General features: G+C 44.9%; 1 protein-coding gene across 1 annotated transcript in view; it reads right to left on the bottom strand.

Annotated features, from left to right (window-relative positions):
* Positions 1–12177, bottom strand: part of DRAM1 (DNA damage regulated autophagy modulator 1) — a 62854-nt gene extending 50677 nt beyond the window's left edge. The window contains exon 1 of the mRNA XM_049783192.1: positions 12047–12177. Within this exon, the coding sequence (XP_049639149.1) occupies positions 12047–12177 (131 nt within the window). The remainder of the gene's footprint in view (positions 1–12046) is intronic.
* Between the last annotated feature and the right edge of the window lie 7545 nt (positions 12178–19722).

The following is a 19722-nucleotide window of genomic DNA, read 5'->3' as shown; positions in this document are numbered from 1 at the left end:
TACTTTCCATTGAGCCCCGGTCATTGGAGCTGTTAGGGTAATTTTGGCATGTGAATGAAATTCAATATTCCAACTTCAAAAAAAAAAAAAACTGACAAGAAAAAGTTGATGAGAGAACAGTAAGTACTGAGTGTCTTCCTGACATGAAATAATCAGGAATATTATAATTATTATATTAATTATCATATTATCTTACCATAATAAGAATAATTTGCTTTTGATACGTATTTTTTGGTTTTGGTTGGGGCCACACTCGGCAGAGGCCACAACCTCTCAGGGCTTACTCTGAGCTGTGTTCAGGAATCACTTCTGGCAGGACCATATGGGGGACCATATGGAATGTTGATAATGCAGTTAGGGTGGGCTGAATACAAGGCAATGGCCTCAACTTTCTAAATGCTCTCTCCTGTCTTGGGGAGAGTTCTTGAACAGACCTGAATGAAGTGGAAGAGCTAGCCAGGAAACTTATTAGCAGAAGAAACAGTCAAGTAAAAAGGCCCAGACAGCAAAACAATCTGTGGGAGGAAGGGCAAGGAAGTAGGTGTCCTGTGGTGGGGCCTATGAGCAAGTGCATAGGGGAAAAGGACATACAGGGTCCATGGGCCATAGTGAGGCATGAGTGTTATGCTAAGCAGGATGGGAAACAGGTGAGGGCTAAGAGCAGGAAAGTGATATTAAGTTGATGGATGTTTTAAAGACTATTACAAAAGAAATATAAAAGGAAAAGTATGTGCCAGCTCTGGGGATCTCAAACTCAATTTACCTGGGGGCCGCAGGAGGCAAAGTCGGGGTGATCCTTGAGTGCAAAGTCAGTAGTAAGCCTTGAACATTGGGGGGTGTGACCCAAACAACTAAAACAAAACAAAACAAAACAAAAAAAGATTCCTCTAGGGCTGAGCCACAAAATGTTGTACGGAGGGCCGTTTGTGGCCCGCGGGTTGCGAATTTGAGACCCCTGATAGACTGTTAGGAAGCTATTTTGATAGCTTGTCAAGAAATAACAGTAGCTGGGACAAGTGTGGAAAGAGGGAGATTATTAGAAGTCAGATTAGGGATATCTACAATGAAGCACTGTTTAGCCTACAGTTGTGAAAAATTTAATCTAGACTGTTTATAGGTATAGAAGAAAATTATTGTTTTGTTTTATGGTTTTTTATTTGTTTGGGGGGTTTGTGGGGTTTTTTGTTGTTTGCTTTTGTTTGTTTTTTTTTGTTTTGGTTTTGGTTTTGGTTTTTGGGCCACACCCGGTGATTCTCAGGGATTACTCCTGGCTATGTGCTCAGAAATCACTCCTGGCTTGGGGGACCATATAGGACTCCGGTGGATCGAACTGCGGTCCGTCCTAGGCTAGCACAGGTAAGGCAGACCCTTACCCCTTGTGCCAGTGCTCCGGTCTGTTGTTTGCTTTTGGAGCCCACACCCAGCAGCATTCAGGAGTTACTCCTGGCTCTGTACTCAGAAATTACTCCTGGCAGGCTCAGTGGACCATATGGGATGCTGGGGATCAAATCCAGGACAGCAGTGTACAAGCCAAATGTCCTATCCACCTATCTGTTGTGCTATCACTCTGGCCCTAGTCTATGTTTTGTTTTGTTTTGGTTTTTAGGCCCCACCCAACTGTGCTCAGGGGTAACTTGTGGCTCTGCACTCAAAGAATCACTACTGGCTGCCCTGTTAAGGGATCCTATAGGATGCTGTGGTTCAAACCCAGGTCAGCAGCATGCAAGGCAAATGTCCTGCTTGCTGTGCTATATCTCTGGCCCAGTAAAGTTTTTTTTTTAGCACAGTACTACACACACACACACACACACACACACACACACACACACACACACACACACACACATGTCTATAGAGCAGTGGATACATAGGTTGAGTAGGTTGAATACATGCTTCACATAGGTGAGGCCCAGGTTTGATCCCAGGCACTGCAAGGCCCCTTGAGCACTGGGTTGGGAGGAGCGTCCCACCCCCAACCATAAAGGTGTGTATGACACCCCCTCCAAAGAGAAACAGAGCTATAGAAATCATGACTTTTTCTGTCACTTAAACACTGCCAGCCATCATACTTTGTCTTCACAACATTGTAAAGTGATAATTCATTAGTTCAGTCTTCCGATGAGAAAACAAGTCTTAGAAAAGCAGTAGCAAGAAACTGAGTCTTGGGGCCCGGAGAGATAGCACAGCGGCGTTTGCCTTGCAAGCAGCCTATCCAGGACCAAAGGTGGTTGGTTCGAATCCCGGTGTCCCATATGGTCCCCCGTGCCTGCCAGGAGCTATTTCTGAGCAGACAGCCAGGAGTAACCCCTGAGCACCGCCGGGTGTGGCCCAAAAACCAAAAAAAAAAAAAAGAAACTGAGTCTTAGAAAAGCAATAGATTGCTCCACATAAATAGAGATACCAAGCCAAGCATGGGGAGCTGTGTAACTTCACTAGATACAACTACTAACTTTTCTCTGCAGGACTACATTGTGTTTCTCTTCATGGAACCATGGTAATATATAATCTCCATGTGAGTTACAGTATTATAGAAATGCAAGCATCTATTCCTCCACAACCCATGTTCTTTTTTTTTTTTCAACAACCCACGTTCTTGATTTACTGAAATGCCGATTCTATCAAGAGGCCTGCCATGGACTAGGGAGGCGGCTCAAATGACTGTAACACACATTAGAACCCAGGGCTTAATCCCTGGCACCCATGGTCTCCTGGCACCTCTGAGAGTATCCCCTGAACATAGTCCAGTGTGGCCCAACTAAAAAAAAATGAAACAAAGAAGAAATTAATAAGTGGACATGGAATAGGAGAATAGTATAGTGGAAAGGGCATTTGCCTTGCACATGGCTGACCAGGGTTCAAAATCAGCATCTTGTGTGGTTCTCTCAACCCTTGCCAGGAGTAATCCCTGAGCACAAGCCAGGTATGGTCCAAAAACAGAAAAAAAAATTATATTCACAATACAGAAGTTTAGAAATCATGGAACTGGAGCTATAGTAAGGTAGATCACTTGCCTTGCACTCGGTCAACCCAGGTTCATTCTCCCACATCCCATAGTCTTTCATGCCCACTAAGAATTATTTCTGAGTGCAGAGCAGTAACCTCTGAGCATTGGTGGGTATCACTCAAAAACAAACCGAAAGAAGCTTAGAAACCAAATTCAGGATCCAGAATAATAAAAACAATTGGGATGGACTAATTTGCATCTGATGTACTGAAGAAAAACTAGAAGCATTGGTAGCATTAGAATGTGGGGGGAGGGGCCGGGCGGTGGCGCTGGAGGTAAGGTGCCTGCCTTGCCTGCGCTAGCCTAGGACGGACCGCGGTTCGATCCCCCGGTGCCCCATATGGTCCCCCAAGAAGCCAGGAGCAATTTCTGAGCGCATAGCCAGGAGTAACCCCTGAGTGTCACAGGGTGTGGCCCAAAAACCAAAAAAAAAAAAAAAAAAAAGAATGTGGGGGGAGGGGCCGGAGAGATAGCGGAAGGTCAATGGTTTGAATTCCAGCATCCCATATGGTCCCCTTAGCCTGCCAGGAGTGATTTCTGAGCATAGAGCCAGGAGTGACCCCTGAGCGCTGCCAGGAGTGAACCCCCCCCCAAAAAAAAAGAATATGGATAGTTTTGTAGCTGAAAAGTTTAATGGAACACCTGCCTTTTAATGGTACACCTATGGCAGTGGACTTAAGATCTTTTATGAGGGATCATGTACTAACACTTACGTGTATTTATAGCATGTCATAATCTGTGATTTTCTGCTCACAGGTCTCCTCAGTGGATTAGTAATTATCTAGGAAGCCACTGAAAAGGGAGGCAACAGACGCCACTGCAGGAAATTCATTGCAATGGAAACTCAAAAATTGGGGGCCTGGAGCAATAGCACAGCAGATAGGGTATTTGCCTTGCATACAGCCTGCCTGGGTTTGATCCCCAGCATCCTGTACAGTCCTGAGCCTGCCAGGGGTGATTTCTGAATGCAGAGATAGGAATAACGCCTGAGCTATTCCAGGTGTGGAAATACATGTTCTAAATATCTCCCTCTATGCTGTACAGACTCAACTGCCTATTATTGATGCAGGCAACTCATTTAAGGCCATCACAGGGTTTGTTTGGAGCTACTCTCTGTGCCTGGTACATAAACCAATAGTCTGAGTGAATCATATACCTTCCAGTTTTGATATCTTTAAAACAGAGAGTGAATATTTTGGTTTGAGTTTTGCTGTGTGTTTGTGTATGTGTTTTGGTGAAATAACTAACTGTATTTAGTTCATATAAAAGACATATATACTTAGGGAATATTTAGGAAATAAGAATACGTAGGGGCCGGCGAGGTGGCGCTAGAGGTAAGGTGTCTGCCTTGCAAGCGCTAGCCAAGGAAGGACCGCAGTTCGATCGCCCGGCATCCCACATGGTACCCCCAAGCCAGGGGCGATTTCTGAGCGCTTAGCCAGGAGTAACCCCTGAGCATCAAACAGGTGTGGCCCAAAAATATGTAAAAATCACACAGTCTGAGCAAGGACACAGGAAACTGAAATAAAGCACTAGAGTGAGGAGGGATTTTAACTTATATTTATTTTATGCCTAGCTTATTCATGGTCACAAGATCTTGTTTCTTCAGCTGATTCTGTGCAGCATCCTCTTCAGGTTTGGGAACCATCTTTGTGGAGAGACTCAAGTCCACATAGCTGGTAGAACTCAGGTAGGAGTGAATCTGAACATGAGCTCTGTAAAGTTCTGCTGTGCACCATGGGGGCTTTGTTCACCTGGATAGGCTCAATGACCAGTGACTATCTCTCAACCCTTCCGTTTCTGCAGTGCATTAAAAACTCAGCACTCAAAGCCTGAACTTCGTTCGTACAGTACAGAGGGTTCTGGATTTGCCTTGCAAACAGCAACTAGCGTTCAATCCCCAGGACCAAAGGAGTGATCCCTGAGCACAGAGGCTCAGGGTATGTCCCCTCTCCCACCAAAAAGCATTCTTTCTGCACCACCACCCCTGTGTCCACCCACAGGCACCATCATTATAGCAGGATGACACACATCACTTCTGTGGATGGACAACCATCAGAGTCTTTGTGGCTTTGGGGAAGGTATGCTCTGCGTGGCTGGACTAGTTAGTATCCCTAGAGTTCTTAGAGTGAACAAGAACACTTGCATCTCTTGCTGATCACCATGGCATAGGGTTTTCTAGGTCAAATGAAGTGGAAGAAGATGATTTAAAAAAAAAACCCATGAGATAGTTACAAAATTATTCATGATTAAGATTCAGTCACACAATGTCCAACACCCATCCCTTTACCAGTGCATTTTTCCCACCATTAGTGTTCCCCGTTTCCCTCCAGCCCTCCCCTCGCCTGTCACTATGGCAGACTTTTTCTTCTCTCTCTTTTTTTTTTCCTCTCATCCTTTTAGACCCTGTGGTTTGCAACATTGATACCTAGGGAGTACCATGCATATCACTTTCCCTCCTTTCAGCACCCAGTTCTTGTCCAGAGCAACCATTTCCAACTCCCATTATCATTGTGATCCCTTCACAGAAAATAATCTTAAGGATAGCTTTATAGGAAGTTAATTGCAAAATTCTCCTACTTTTCATAATTTGTTAGGATTGTCACATTACTACATAACAGACCTCAAATTCTTGACAACTTCTCTCTTAAAAATCCTTTTCAAAGTATTTAACCCAAATTTCTTAAAAAATGACAATCCTGGGAGCCAGAAAGATAGTATTATAGGCAGGGAGTTTGCTTTACACACAACAGACTCAGGATCAATTCCTGGCACCCCATGAAGTCCCCCGAGCTCCACCAGCAGTAACTCCTGAGAGTCAGAAGTAAGACCCTGAGTACTTCCAGGCATGACTCCAATACCCACCTCCCCAGAGGATGATCTAGGGGGGCTGGGGAAAGGGCTTTGATGGCTAGGGTGTGTGCTCTGCATGCAACAGGTTCAGGTTCACTCTCAGTACTGCATGATCCTTGAAGTAAAAACAGGAAAACCCACCCTTAAGCACTATCAGATGTTATACTAAAAAAAAAAAAAAAAAAAAAAGAGAGAGAGAGAGAGAAGACCATTCTGGTTTTTTTTTGTGTGTGTGTGTATTGATGTATATTGAGTTAAATGACAGAACTTTAATTATAAAAAAACAACTGACAGACACATTTGGGAGCAAACACAGCCGATACTTGGCAAATGGCAAAGAAAAATCATGTAAAAGAAGTGGGCTCAACCGCCACAAGCGTGAAGAATGAAGGGATTCTACAGTGAAGAACCTCTTATCAACTAACTCAGTGAGTTGACCAGGATTGGTTAAAGAAGCAATTTTCTGAGGCCAGGGAGAGGGTACAAGGGGCTAGTGTACAGACTTTGCAATTCAGAGCCTCAAGTTCTATCCCCAAAAACTCACGCTCCCGAAAGTACCATATGAAGTACCATACCAAGCAATGAACCTGGAAGAGGCATCCCCTTCCAAGCACCTTTAGGTGTGCCCCTACACACACACAAAAAAAAAAGGAAGAAAGAAAACTATGCTATATCCACAAACCAAACCCACCACAATCATGAACAGACAAAAACTAATCTTTGGGTTTGGATCACAGAACAAAGGCAGAGAGGACACAAAGGATGGAGGGGATCTAAGAAACAGTATGGAGGGATGTTAGCATGTTTGTGGTGGCGAAGTCTGATTATATACTGAGAAAGATGTGTGGAAAGTATTCACAAGTTAGAGAGAATACAGAAAGTGAGGCACTTGCCTGGCATTCATAATTGTCTGGACTCAAGACCACAAAGGGTTCCCTGAGCACCAATAAGGGTTGCTCTGAAGCAAAGAGCCTGCAATGATCCCTGCATACTACTGAGCATAGCCTATTCCTACCTGGAACTTCACACATTCCCAGTCACTTTGCAATAATATAAGTCAAAAAGATTCTTAAAATGAGTCCACACCCAAATATCCTTTCCTAACTAATACATGTATCTATGTATGAAACTGGTTCCTGAGGAGTTCCTAATTGAGAACTTTACTGTTCTTGGGCCAGGGGAGTTAATGATTTCTAGGTGAGTTAATATGTTAACTCATGCGGGAAATGCTATTATGAACCCAAAGGACAGCAGAAAAAAAAAAAAAAAGAAAAAAAGCCAAGAACCTTGCTCCTAGTTCAAAAACTGGAGCATCTAACAGAATGAAAACTAACCCAGGTGTTCTACCCCAAACTGAGTTATTCCTGAGAGCTGCAATATTGTCCTTTATTTCATATTTTTCTTTTGAAGGGAGATATGAGCAAGGATATGAGCAAGTTCATTTTAGCAAAAATGTTTTCTGACTTCAATGTTCTCAATGTTTTTTTTTGTTTGTTTGTTTTTTGTTTTTTTTTTTTTGGTTTTTGGTCCACACCTAGCGACACTTGGGAGTTACTCCTGGCTCTGCACTCAGAAAGTGCTCCTGGCAGGCTTGGGGGACCATATGGGATGCTGGGGATCCAACCTGGGTCTGTCCCAGGTCGTCCGTGTATACTGCAAATTCCCTACCATTGTGCTATCACTCTGGCCCCACAGTGGCTATTCTTAATCTATGTGAAGAGATGTTGATATTGTTTATAGTCTGTCTCTTGCACAAGTGTCAGCTCTATGATAGCCACTGAGAACACTGAAGTTAGAAAACATTTTTGCTAAAATGAACTTGCTCAATCCTTGCTCATATCTCCCTTCAAAAAAATGTGAAGTAAAGGACAATATTGGAATAAAGATGTACTTCTCCTCCAAAAAATAGGCACCTGAAGATTTTTTGGGGGAGGAAAATAGTGACCACCCCAGCAGTGTTCAGGTTTTATTCCTGGCTCTGCAGCAGTACTCAAGTGGCCAGGTGAGGTGCTGGATATTGAACCTAGACCAGCCATATGTAAGGTAAGCACCCTGTCTGCTATACTATCTCTCTATCTAAAGCATTTTAAGGTATCTATGCATCGAAAGAATTATGGGGGGCCCGGAGAGATAGCACAGCGGTGTTTGCCTTGCAAGCAGCCGATCCAGGACCAAAGGTGGTTGGTTCGAATCCCGGTGTCCCATATGGTCCCCCGTGCCTGCCAGGAGCTATTTCTGAGCAGATGGCCAGGAGTAACCCCTGAGCAACGCTGGGTGTGGCCCAAAAAACAAAACAAAACAAAAATTAAAAAAATAAAGAAGAATTATGGGGGTGACCAAGATCACACCCTCCCTCTATTATCAGATAAACCATATATACTAGTTTTTAATGCAAGCAAATATAAACTACTTCACCAAGAAGGCATATTTTGTCTGCATTTTTGCATAACAATGTGTCCAGGATCCCTCCCACTATTTTTTCTTTCTTTTCTTCCTTCCTTCCTTCCTTCCTGTTTTTGGGTCACACCTGGCAGCGCTCAGGAGTTACTCCTGGCGCTATGTTCAGAAATTGCTCCTGGCAGGTTCAGGGGACCATATGGGATGCCAAGATTTGAACCACAGTCCTTCTGCATGCAGGGCAAACACCCTACCTCCATGGTATCTCTCTGGCCCCAGCCTCCCACTATTTTCTATATCAATATAAAGAGTATCAAAAGAGGGGCAAGAAAGGTAGTACAAAAGCTAAGTCACTTCCTTATACATGGCCTGCCTGTTTCACAAGGGTATAATCCCTAATACCCAACAGTTTCTTGAGAACCACCAGGAGTGGTCCCTGAGTGCAGAGCCAGGAATTAGCCCTAAGCATCGCTGAGTGCACCCCTCTTTCTCCCCCCACCAAAAAAAAAAAAAAAAAAAACAAAGAGTATTGAAAAAACTATCACTTGAATGCAACTGCAGTCTTTGGATAAACCACATTTAGTCCTCCTCTATTAAAGAAAATATGTACTATCTTTGACTTTTTAGTTAATAAAAGCACTGCCTGGAATAATTATATAGATATTTATATGCATATATACACATATATATGAATTTTGAAAAGATCAAAATTCTTCCAGAACCTCTGAATCAATGGACATTCCCAGAAAAAATCTATTAGAGTTTGTCACCCCGGTCTCACCTATAAGAGATGTACCATCAGTGATGTGGTTTTCTGCCAATTCAGTAAACAGAAAAGTGACAAAGGTCAATTTTAAATTAGAATTTCATTCTCTTCATGATGTGGAGCATCGTACTAATAATCAAGGAGCTTTCCTCCTTTTTTTGTTTTTGGATCACACCCAGAGGTTTTCAGGGATTGCTTCTGGCTCTCTGCACTCAGGAATCACACTCCTGGTAGTACTCCAGGGACATTAAGATTGACAGGATTTAACACAGATAGGCAGCCACAGGCACGTGTCTTAAACACACTGATTAAGTGTGTTATCATTCCAGCCGAAGCTATCTCACTCAGAAGAATAGCAATATTATTCTGATAAGGGAACTGAGTTTGAATAACAAACTGGTAGGAGATGCTTCCAAGAAGCTCTAATCTAACATAAAATTACTGTTACTTAACCTTCTTTAAGTTGTAAAAACACAACAGGTTTTGTTTATGTTTTGGAGCCACACTCAGTGGTGGTCAGGGGTTAATCATGGCAGTCTATGGAGGGCCATATGGGATGCTGGTGATCTAATCCAGGTCAGCCATATGCAAAGCCAGGCCAGCCAAATGTAAGGCAAACACCCTCCCCACTGTGCTATCGCTCTGGTCCCCAACATCAGGTTTTTAACCAATTGAAAAAAAAAGAACCTTAGCATGAGAGATAGCACAGCGGTAGGGTGTTTGCCTTGCACGCAGCAGATTCTGGACAGACCCAGGTTCTATTCCTGGCATCCCATATGGTCCCCAGAGCCTGCCAGGAGTAATTTCTGAGCACAGAGCCAGGAGTATCCCGAGTGCCGCTGGGTATGGCCCAGAAAAACAAAACAAAACAAAAAAGAACCTTGGTGGGCAGGAGAGGGGATAGTGTTAGGTCTAGAGCACTAGCTTTGAATGCAAACCCTATATACTGCATGATCCCCTGCACATCTAGGGTCACCCTCCAAAATGAATGAGCCTGGAAGCCTAGGTATAACACTAGGTGTAAATGACAGCAGGTCAGTTGGGGTAGACCTTATGGAGATGGGTGAGGGAAAGGAGCTTAAAAGACAAGCTTAGAAATGGGAGGGAAAGCATTCTGACAGAGCACAGCCAGCTCAGAAGCCAAGAGGAGGAGAACCTGCCTGGGCCACAGGAAGAGGAGGTACTGAAATTAGTTATAGGAATAAAACGGACTAAAGACCATCAATTCTAGGCCAAATAGTAAACCTGGTGTCACTCTCTCCACCTAGTGCTTTCAGCATCCTGATTGTTATCTCTTTCTTACCACATTGTCCTTCCACAAGGGCTTCTTTCAAGAAAAGCAAACTCAAGATGCACCATCCAACTGGTCTTGCAGTCAGAGAGCTAATGAGCACAAACAAATGTAGGCAGCTGATACCTGTTTGCTACTTGCAGGCTGACAGCTCAGAGCAACCAGCCTCCTACAAACCCCGCTCTTCCAAACACTTCCTTCCCTTGCTCTTCTATGTACAGTTATTGCCTGGGGCTATCTTTGACTTGAATTTTGCACAGTGGTTGTCAGCTAGCTCATATATCTCTCAACGGATTTCCCCATTTCTGAAGGTATCACAATACCTCTACGAAACTCTTGGCGGCGAGAGGATGTTGTTAGCAAGTACTGTCTATATGCTCTAGATATTCATTTCTAGATCCAATAGTTTTTTTTTTGTTTTTTGTTGTTTTTTTTTTTGGTTTTTGGGCCACACCCGGTAACGCTCAGGGGTTACTCCTGGCTATGTGCTCAGAAGTTGCTCCTGGCTTGGGAGACCATATGGGACACCGGGGGATCGAACCGCGGTCCGTCCAAGGCTAGCGCAGGCAAGGCAGGCACCTTACCTTTAGCGCCACCGCCCGGCCCCCAATAGTTTTTTTTTTTCAGCCACACCCAGTGGGCTCAGGGGTTACTCCTGACTATGCGCTCAGAAATCGCTCCTGGCCTGGGGGGACTATATGGGACACCAGGGGATCAAACCACGGTCAGTCCTAGGCTAGCTCCGACAAGGCAAATGCCTTACCACTTGCGCCACAGCTCCGACCCCCCAATGGTTATTTTATGAATTAAAAATAAAACCATTGAGCCAGAGCGATAGCACAATGGGTAAGGCCTTGTATTTGCCTCGCACACAGCGAACCTGGTTTCGACCCTGGCATCCCATATGAACCAGGAGTAATTTCTGAGCACAAAGCCAGGCAGCAAGCACACATGGTTTGGCCAAAAATAAAAAACGCCCGAGGGGAGAGTGGGGCTCTGCCTTTTGACACTAGTCGAAGAGGATCTTTTCTACTTCAGAATAGTGAAGCAAGTCAGGTTCACTTGGGAGAGAAATGAGCCAGAGAGCCAGTGATAGCATAGCGGCAGGGCATTTGCCTTGCACGCTGCCAACCCGGGATGGACCAGGGTATGATTCCCGGCATCCCATATGGTCGCTTGAGCCTGTCAGGAGCGATTTCTGAGAACAGAGCCAGGAGTAAGCCCTGAGTGCCGCTGGGTGTGGTCCAAAAACAAAAACACGAAAGGGGACAAAAAAAGAAAAGAAATGCTCTGATGGGGAAGTTTCCTCCTCTCTGAGCTCCTTGCAGACAAAATCATCACCTAGATGAAGAATTGCTCTGGACATACTCGGCCACGTGTTTCCCCTTCTCCCCTAGTCTGTTTGTTCCTTTAGAGATCCACTCCCGGTTTGTGCTCCCTTGAGCCAAGGTGAGGCTGAGTGTGGGAGCTGGACCTCTCGCGTGCGAAGCATTCCTTCATCCACTTCGTGCGCTCTCTCCCTCCCCAGCATCTTCTCTGGTCAATTTGGACCTCTAGTTTGAAAATCCCGCAAGCAGCGTCTGTCCCAGGCCACCGCTCCGAGTCCTCAGCCCATCCCGAGCCCCTCCGGACCGTCCCCACTGCGTTCAGGGGGTGCAGTCCCAAGAGCTCAGCGGCACCCCACCTGCCCCCAGCCCTTCCCGGACGGTCCCGACCTCCCCCCGCCGCAGCTCACCTGATGTAGGGGAGGAAGGGGTTGACATGGCCCGCGAGGACGGCCACCACGTAGGAGATGATGAAGGCGGCGGACGACCAGGTGACCAGCAGGAAGGGCACGAAGGCCATTCCGCGGAGGAAGCACAGCATCGCGCACGTGCGAGCGGCCCGGGCGGGCCGGACCCGAGACTCCCGCGACGGCCGGGCTGGGGCACAAAGCAGCGGGGCCGGGGCCGGGGCGAGGGGACCCCGGACGGCGCAAGGGCCGCGCCTCTGGCTTTCGCTTTTCGGACACTCGCACCACTCCGCGGAGCCCGCTGGCTGACTCCTGCCGGCCCCTCCTGCTCCCTGGGCTTCCGGGGTGGCCAGCGAGGTCCCCCCGCGCACGTCCGGGGGCCAGAGTGGCTCCGCCGGAGACACTCGCCCTTCCCTTCCCGTCCCTTCCCTTCCCGCCGACCGCTGTGCGCTCAGGTCCAGGCCCAGTGCGGGACTTGAGAGCTCGAGGCTGGGTGGCCCCCGCCCCGGAGGGCGGAGAGGGCACCTGGACGGGGCGGCCCAGAAGCTAAGGTCCGCCCAGCGAGTCGTGCCGGGGTGAGACTCAGCCCCAAGGCGCCCTGCTCTCGGTTCTGCTTTATCCCCACCCACCCACCCACCCCCGGGAAATGGCCTCGGGGTTCCTAGAAATGATTTCCTTTTCTCCTCTCAGGGGTGGGGCTCCCCGGCAGGGTTGAGTAAGAGTCAGGACTTGAAGGTGGTGCAAGGGGGGGTTCGAATCCCCTTGCACAAAAGGAATGTGTGCCTTTTGAAGACTTTATTCTTGACAACACGGTGCTTTTGAGGTTTCCTTTTTCTATTTTTTAGTGGGGGAAAGAGGGAGGTGGGCCACACTTGGCGGCATTCAACAGTTACTTCTGGCTTGGCATTCAGACATAACTCTTGGCTGGTTCAGGGGACCAGAGGGGATGCAGGGGAGCGATCCTGGGTCGACCGCGTGCTAAGCAAATGCCCTACCCGCTGTGCTGTCTCTCTGGCCCCTGATGTTTCTGTTAAGCCGCAGGGGTCTTCAAACTACGGCCCGCGGGCCACATATTGTATTTATTCCCATTTTGTTTCTTCACTTCTAAATAAGATATATGCAGTGTGCATAGAAATTTGTTCATAATTTTTGTTTTTACTATAATCTGGTCCTCCAACAGTCTGAAGGATAGTGAACTGGCCCTCTGTTTAAAAAGTTTGAGGACCCCTGTGTTAAGGTTTCTCTGAACCCCGAAAAGGCGGGGGATGCTGGTGTTGGGGACATGGGTGACCGATTGGGTTAATTTCAGCTCCATAAATGTTTCTTGGCTGGGGGCCTTGATGTTTGTTAGTGACACGAGTGAACGATCCAGGACATTTCAGCTTCGTAAATGTCTTGGCCACCCACACCCTACTATGCGCCTGGAATAAAGAGTCTGCGTGGTAACAAGAGTCTAGGAGACGACAAAGCTAAGGTGTAAGAAGTGTTAGAAGATAAAATGGAATCCGATTAAGGAGACCCCTCTCATAATCCCTACCTTCTTATTTCCCTTCTCTTAAATCTTTTATGAATTCAGCAGTTCGTGAGAAAGAGGAAGGAGAAGGATGTAAAATAAAATAGAGGCCAGGGCTAGACAAATGGTACACAGCACTTGCCTTGCATGAGACCCAGGTTCTATACCCTGCATCCTATATGGTCTCCCAACTACCTTTAAGAGTCATTCCTGGGGCTGGAGAGATAGCATGGAGATAAGGAGTTTACCTTGCAAGCAGAAGGACGGTGGTGGTTCGGTGGTTCGGATCCTGGCATCCCATAAGGTCCCCCGAGCCTGCCAGGAGCGATTTCTGAGCACAGAGCCAGAAGTGTTTCTGAGCGCTGCCGGGTGTGACTCAAAAACTAAAAAAAAAAAAAAAAAAAAAAAAAAATCATTCCTTAGTGCAGAGCCAGAAACAACCACTGAACATTGCTAGGTATGACCAAAAATAAAATAAAATAGAAGCTAATCCTGCTCTGAGACAGTGTACAGATGAAAGAAAAAAAAAAAAAGACCTTTTGCTGATGTGGCAGTTTTCAAAAATCCTTTCCCTGTGATGTCCTGAAATACATGCCTATCCATGTTACTACACTTGTTTCACTTTCAAAACAATACCTCTAAGCAAACAGAGATTCTTAGCAGAGATTCTTATTCCTGGAAATGTGGCTTGGAAGCCCAGCTCTCAGTTTTCTGCCTGGCATTTGAAAAATGCCTTTGAAAAATAAGCAGCCTCATACATAGGGTGGAGGATCTAACTGGTAATGGCTTTGCATATAGAGAGCCCTGATTTGGATCGCCTGCAACTAGCATGTAGTTTCTGCATCTTCTAAGCCCGACCCAGTCCGGACCACCTCTAATACTTACCTTTTCTTTGCCTGGGTAGAATTATGGGGGGCAGGAAAATGACCCCCAATAGTGAATAAAGCAGACTCACAACTATACTCTGCCTTGACTTGTTGTACTTCTCTCCTTAGGTTCCTGGATTCTGAAAACTATACTCTTCTAGTCTTCTTGCCCTTTCCCATCCTCTGCCCCTTTCCTTCTCTACTAGGGGTTCATCTGAGATTTAAAAACCCTCCCTGTGGAGTCAGGAATGGAGCTTCAGGATGTAGCTTGGTAGTGGCCACACCCAGCAATGCTCAGGGATTACTCCTGACTGCACTCAGAAATCAGTCCTGGCAGGCTCTGTGGACCATGCCAGGAATCAAACACGGATCCATTCCGGGTTGACCATATGCAAGGCAAATGCCCTACTTCTGTACTATCACTCTGGCTCCTATTTTGTTATTTTAAATAAGTATGTGTATATTTATATATATTTATACAAACCCTGATTTATACATAAATTTGCTGTCAAGCAGTAGTCAATATCTCTCCTGTCCCTTCTAAAAGCTTCCCATTTCATTCCTCTCCTCCCACTCTTTCTTAGATGGGGAAAAATGATGATGGTGAGCCCAGAGAGTACAGAAGTTAAGGCATTTATCTTGCATGCAACTGACCCAGGTTCAATCCTTTGCACAGCATAAGGCTCTCTGAGCCCCACCAGGAAAGAATCATCCTTAAGCACAGAGTCAAGAGTAAGTTCTCAGCATTGCATGCTTTGATCCCAAAACTTAATAAATAAATAAATAATAGTAAGAAATGAAAAAGTTTTGAAAATCAACCCTGACTGAGGATGGAAACCAAAAAAATCACTCCTAAATATGCCTTTTTACTATAAGCATTATTTGGAGCGAAAGGCAGGTTAGATCTTGGGACAGAAAGTCTTTTATATCTACCTTCTAGATTGGTAAATAAATGTATCAGATTGATCAGAAAAGGCAAAAAGAATATAATATAATAGTAGCATGTTTATTTCCTGTGTGTGCAAGAGACTCCAGAAAGACACATTAAGCCACAAGTGGCTTCAGGCACAGAATGGGCCCAAAAGACCATATGGCAGAAACATTTACCTTGCACATGACTAAGTTGGGTCCATCCTAACACCCCATATGGTCCCTAGAGCCACTTCAGAAAGATCCCTGTAATCTGGCAAAGAAACAAGCAGAACCCAAAAAGTCTGAAGGACTTTTTTATTATTGTTGTTGTTAAAATAATAACTTTATTTTTTGTGTTTCATTGAGTATAAGAACTCAATCTAAAAAAAAAAGAACTCAATCTAGCTATCGCCAAAACGGGTTGAGATTTTAATGCAGTTCACAAAGAGCTAGAAAGACAAGGCAACACCATTTTGTGTGTTTGTTTGTTTGCTTTTGGGCCACACCCGGCAGCACTCAGGGGTTACTTCTGGCTCTGCACTCAGAAATGGCTCCTGGCTCAAGGGACCATATGGGATGCCGGGGATTGAACCCATGTCCGTCCTGAGTCAGCCGCTTGCAAGGCAAACACCTTACCACTGTGCTACCACTCTGGCTCCAGGCAACAACATTTATAGAAAACATGTTTCATCTGACCTACACAGTGGTTGATAGCATGGTTAATAACATTTGATCCAATCAGTTAATGCAATTTATTTAAGTGTCAAATAGATCTTACTAATTGTTTCTGTGACCTTCTAATTATTCCTTCCTGCTAATGACCTCATCAGTCTTTCTCTCTGTTCTTGTTGTACCTTTGTGATTTATGGCCTATTTATCATTGTCCAGCTATGAGAATGGATCTCCCAGTTTCCTCCCACTTTGCCTCTAATTTTCCCACTTTAAGGTAAGAGTAAGGAGTCAAACCTGAGCATAACAGGAATGACCTGCAAAAACAAAAAACAAACTCAGAACATTGGGAAGACTTGGGGGGGGGGGGGATAAGTATTGTGGACTGTCACCAGGGGAGGGGTAGTGAACAAAGTTAAGACTCAAAGATAAATTTCAGCTTAGCCTCTCCACTGAGAAAGTTACTAGTTGGCATTACCCTGAGTCTAAGAGCCATGAGCACACTCAGCATGCATGTGGTGTGAGTTTGACACCCCTGTGCCACCTCATGCCCCACCACTGCTATAAATAACTCCCAAGCAAGCAATCCCCAAGCACTCCCCAAGTATTACCCCCAAACAACAAAAGACATATGTTCAAACAAGCAATGAGGGAGAAGCCTTAGTAGGATGTTAGCATGTCAATGTTGCCCCTTTTGTTCATAAAGACAATTGAGGGTGGTTTTGCTCCCCTACACAGCAAAAACAGGCTAAGTTTTCTCACCCAAGCCTTTCCTAAGGACAGAGTTAAGTTTCCTTTCCTGAATATATCTAAGCCGGGAGATAGCTCTGAAAGGACTTGCAAGCCAATCTCATGTGGGTTATGTGATGAATGAGGTCACAACCATGTACACTTGGCTGTGGTATGGGCAGTGTTTTTGTGCGTTCATCAGACTCACACTCTTTTCATAGCAGTGCCCAGTCCTGCTGTGTTGTGGCCAGAAGTTCCTTGTAGCACTGGAGATGGCAGAAAAGAGTTGTTAGAATCGAATTCCTTTATCAAGGCTTGATCTCTAGCTTCAAGCTTACCAGGCAGTGCATGAGCCACTTCTGGCTTATGAGTCATTTCTGGGATTCCCAAGACAGTTGCTTTTGAATGTTACACTTCCCAGGGAAGAGCTAAGGAATGCAGAATGTAGACCTTAAATCTGTAGGTCTGGGGAGAGAGCAGAGGAAGAAAGTTGTTTGCCTTGCATACAGCCAACCTAGGTTGGATCCCCAGCACCCAAGCATCTCCAAGCACAGCTAGGAATGACCCCTAAGCAATTCCCAGAGCCAGAAGTACCCCCTGAGCAATGCCAGGTGTGGCTCCAAAACAAACAAAAATGTCTGTAGATCTTTGTTTTGTTTGTTTTGTGGTCCTTACCCAGCAGTTCTCAGGGCTTACTCTTGGCTCTGTGTTCAGGGATCACTTTTGGGTACTGGGGATTGAACTCAATCAACCAAGTGCAAGCTAAGCATCCTACCTGCTGTACTATTATTCTTCTAGCCTTTGCTGGGCACCCTGTTTTGCAGGGTATCCTCCCAAGCACTGCTTAGGAAGCACTGGTGCTCCTCAGTTCAATGCAAGGGCATTAGGAGTCAGAGCTGCTTGGTCTCTGGGAAGTTACGGGAGAAGTGTACTCAGAGATATACATGGTAGAGAAGAGACTAGAGCCGTCAATGGACCCTGCAATAGTGGGAGACCATGTAGGGCCAGGTGTGGGATCAGCTATAGGCAAAGCTTACACTGTAGTCCCTGTACTGTGTAGGTTTTCTTTTCTAGTATCTTCCTTAATAATTTCCCTACTGACCTCTTTCTTCTCCTTATTGTCCTCTAAATTAACTTTTAAACATAGTATCAAAGAGCAGGAAGTGAGAGACTGCTTTTCTCAGTCTTTTCCATATCCATCAGAGGCAGGCATGCATGCCACTAATAAGTGCAGTTCTCATTTTGTTCTCTTATCAACTGCCTTAAGCTTATTTGTTTGTACAATCTCAGAATAACTTGCAAGGAAACTGGAGGACATTTTGGGATTCCTGACACTATAAACTCCAGATCCAGCAATCTCTTCTAATGTCCTTGCCTCTGAGTTTCTCCATGCGTAGATGAGACATATATGTTAATAAAATTCTCTGTGCCTTTTTTTTTTTTGGTATTGTTAATCTTTTGTTGCAGAAGAGAACCAGCCAAAAACCTACAAGGTCAGAGGCAAAAAATTTTTTCCTGACAGCCAGAGAAATAGTATAGCGTGGGTACGATGCTTGCCTTATACATGACTGACCAATTTGATCCCTAGAACTCCATATAATACACCAAGGAGTGATCCCTGAGCTCAGAGCCAGTGGTAAGCCTTGAAGGCCATTAGATATGGTTCAAAACAAAACAAAAAATCCCTTCCCCTATATTGAATACCCTTAGGATAGATAATAAAAGTTAGTTTTCCCATTGGGCTTATTTCTGAGACTGAATGGAAAGAATGAATGTGCTGTTCTTTTCTTTTCTTTTTTTTTTTGTTTGTTTGTTTTTTTAGGTTTTTGGGCCACACCCGGCATTGCTCAGGGGTTACTCCTGGCTATCTGCTCAGAAATAGCTCCTGGCAGGCACGGGGGACCATATGGGACACCGGGATTTGAACCAACTACCTTTGGTCCTGGGTCGGCTGCTTGCAAGGCAAACGCTATTGTGCTATCTCTCCGGGCCCGTGCTGTTCTTTTCTTGTGGGGGGTATTCAGATATTTTTACTCACCTTACCACTCCACTTTTAATTTGTGGTTTTCATACGTTAATATTCAGTACATTATTAAAGCAAAGGAATTTAATAAAATATTTTTGTATTGGAGCCGGAGAGATAGTATGGAGGTAGGGCGTTTGCTTTGCAAGCAGAAGGATGGTGGTTCGAATCCCAGCATCCCATATGGTCCCCCAAGCCTGCCAGGAGCAGTTTCTGAGCGTAGAGCCAGGAGTAATCCCTGAGCGCTGCCAGGTGTGACCCAAAAACCAAAAACAAAAAAAAATGTTTGTATTGGCTCTGGAATGATTCTACAGTTAGTCTGAATTTTTAAAAATGCTTTTTTTTTAGGGCTGTAGCAATAGCACAGCAGTGGGGCATTTGCCTTGCATGCAGCCAACAAAGGATAGACCCCGGTATGAATTCTGGCCTCCTATATCATTCCCCGAGCCTGCCAGAAGTGATTTCTGAGCACAGAGCCAGGAATGACCCATAAACAAAACCAAAAAAACCTTTTTAAATATGAAAACATTAAGTGCATTTTCAGTGCCAATAACTTTACCTATTATTTGTTATTAAACTTGAATGCTAATCTAGCTGTATTGATATGGTTCTTATTTCATTCACATATCATGTTATAATTCATTCTATTTTGTAGGGTATTATTTTAAAGATCTACTATAATTATTTATGGAGACTCTGTATAGGTAGTTTTGAATTTTTCCCTTTCTGCTCATAGGATAATGTTTCTATCTCGAACTCTTGTCATTTTGATTAGAGCATATCTTTTTTGGGGGAGTTATTTTGAATAAGTACACAAGTATAGCTGCTTATGTCTTGAAGTCAAAGGTGATCTTCAGATAGGGACTTTTTAATTTGGTTATACATGCTTGTGACAAAAATTCTTCCTTACATCTTTTTTGTCTTTTTTCTGGTATTCCTATAATTCAGATACTATTTTTCTATATAT

This window comes from Suncus etruscus, chromosome 11, assembly GCF_024139225.1.
Source record: "Suncus etruscus isolate mSunEtr1 chromosome 11, mSunEtr1.pri.cur, whole genome shotgun sequence".
Classification (NCBI taxonomy): domain Eukaryota; kingdom Metazoa; phylum Chordata; class Mammalia; order Eulipotyphla; family Soricidae; genus Suncus; species Suncus etruscus.
Note: the sequence above shows the minus strand (reverse complement) of the source record. Positions and strands in the feature narration are given on the sequence as shown.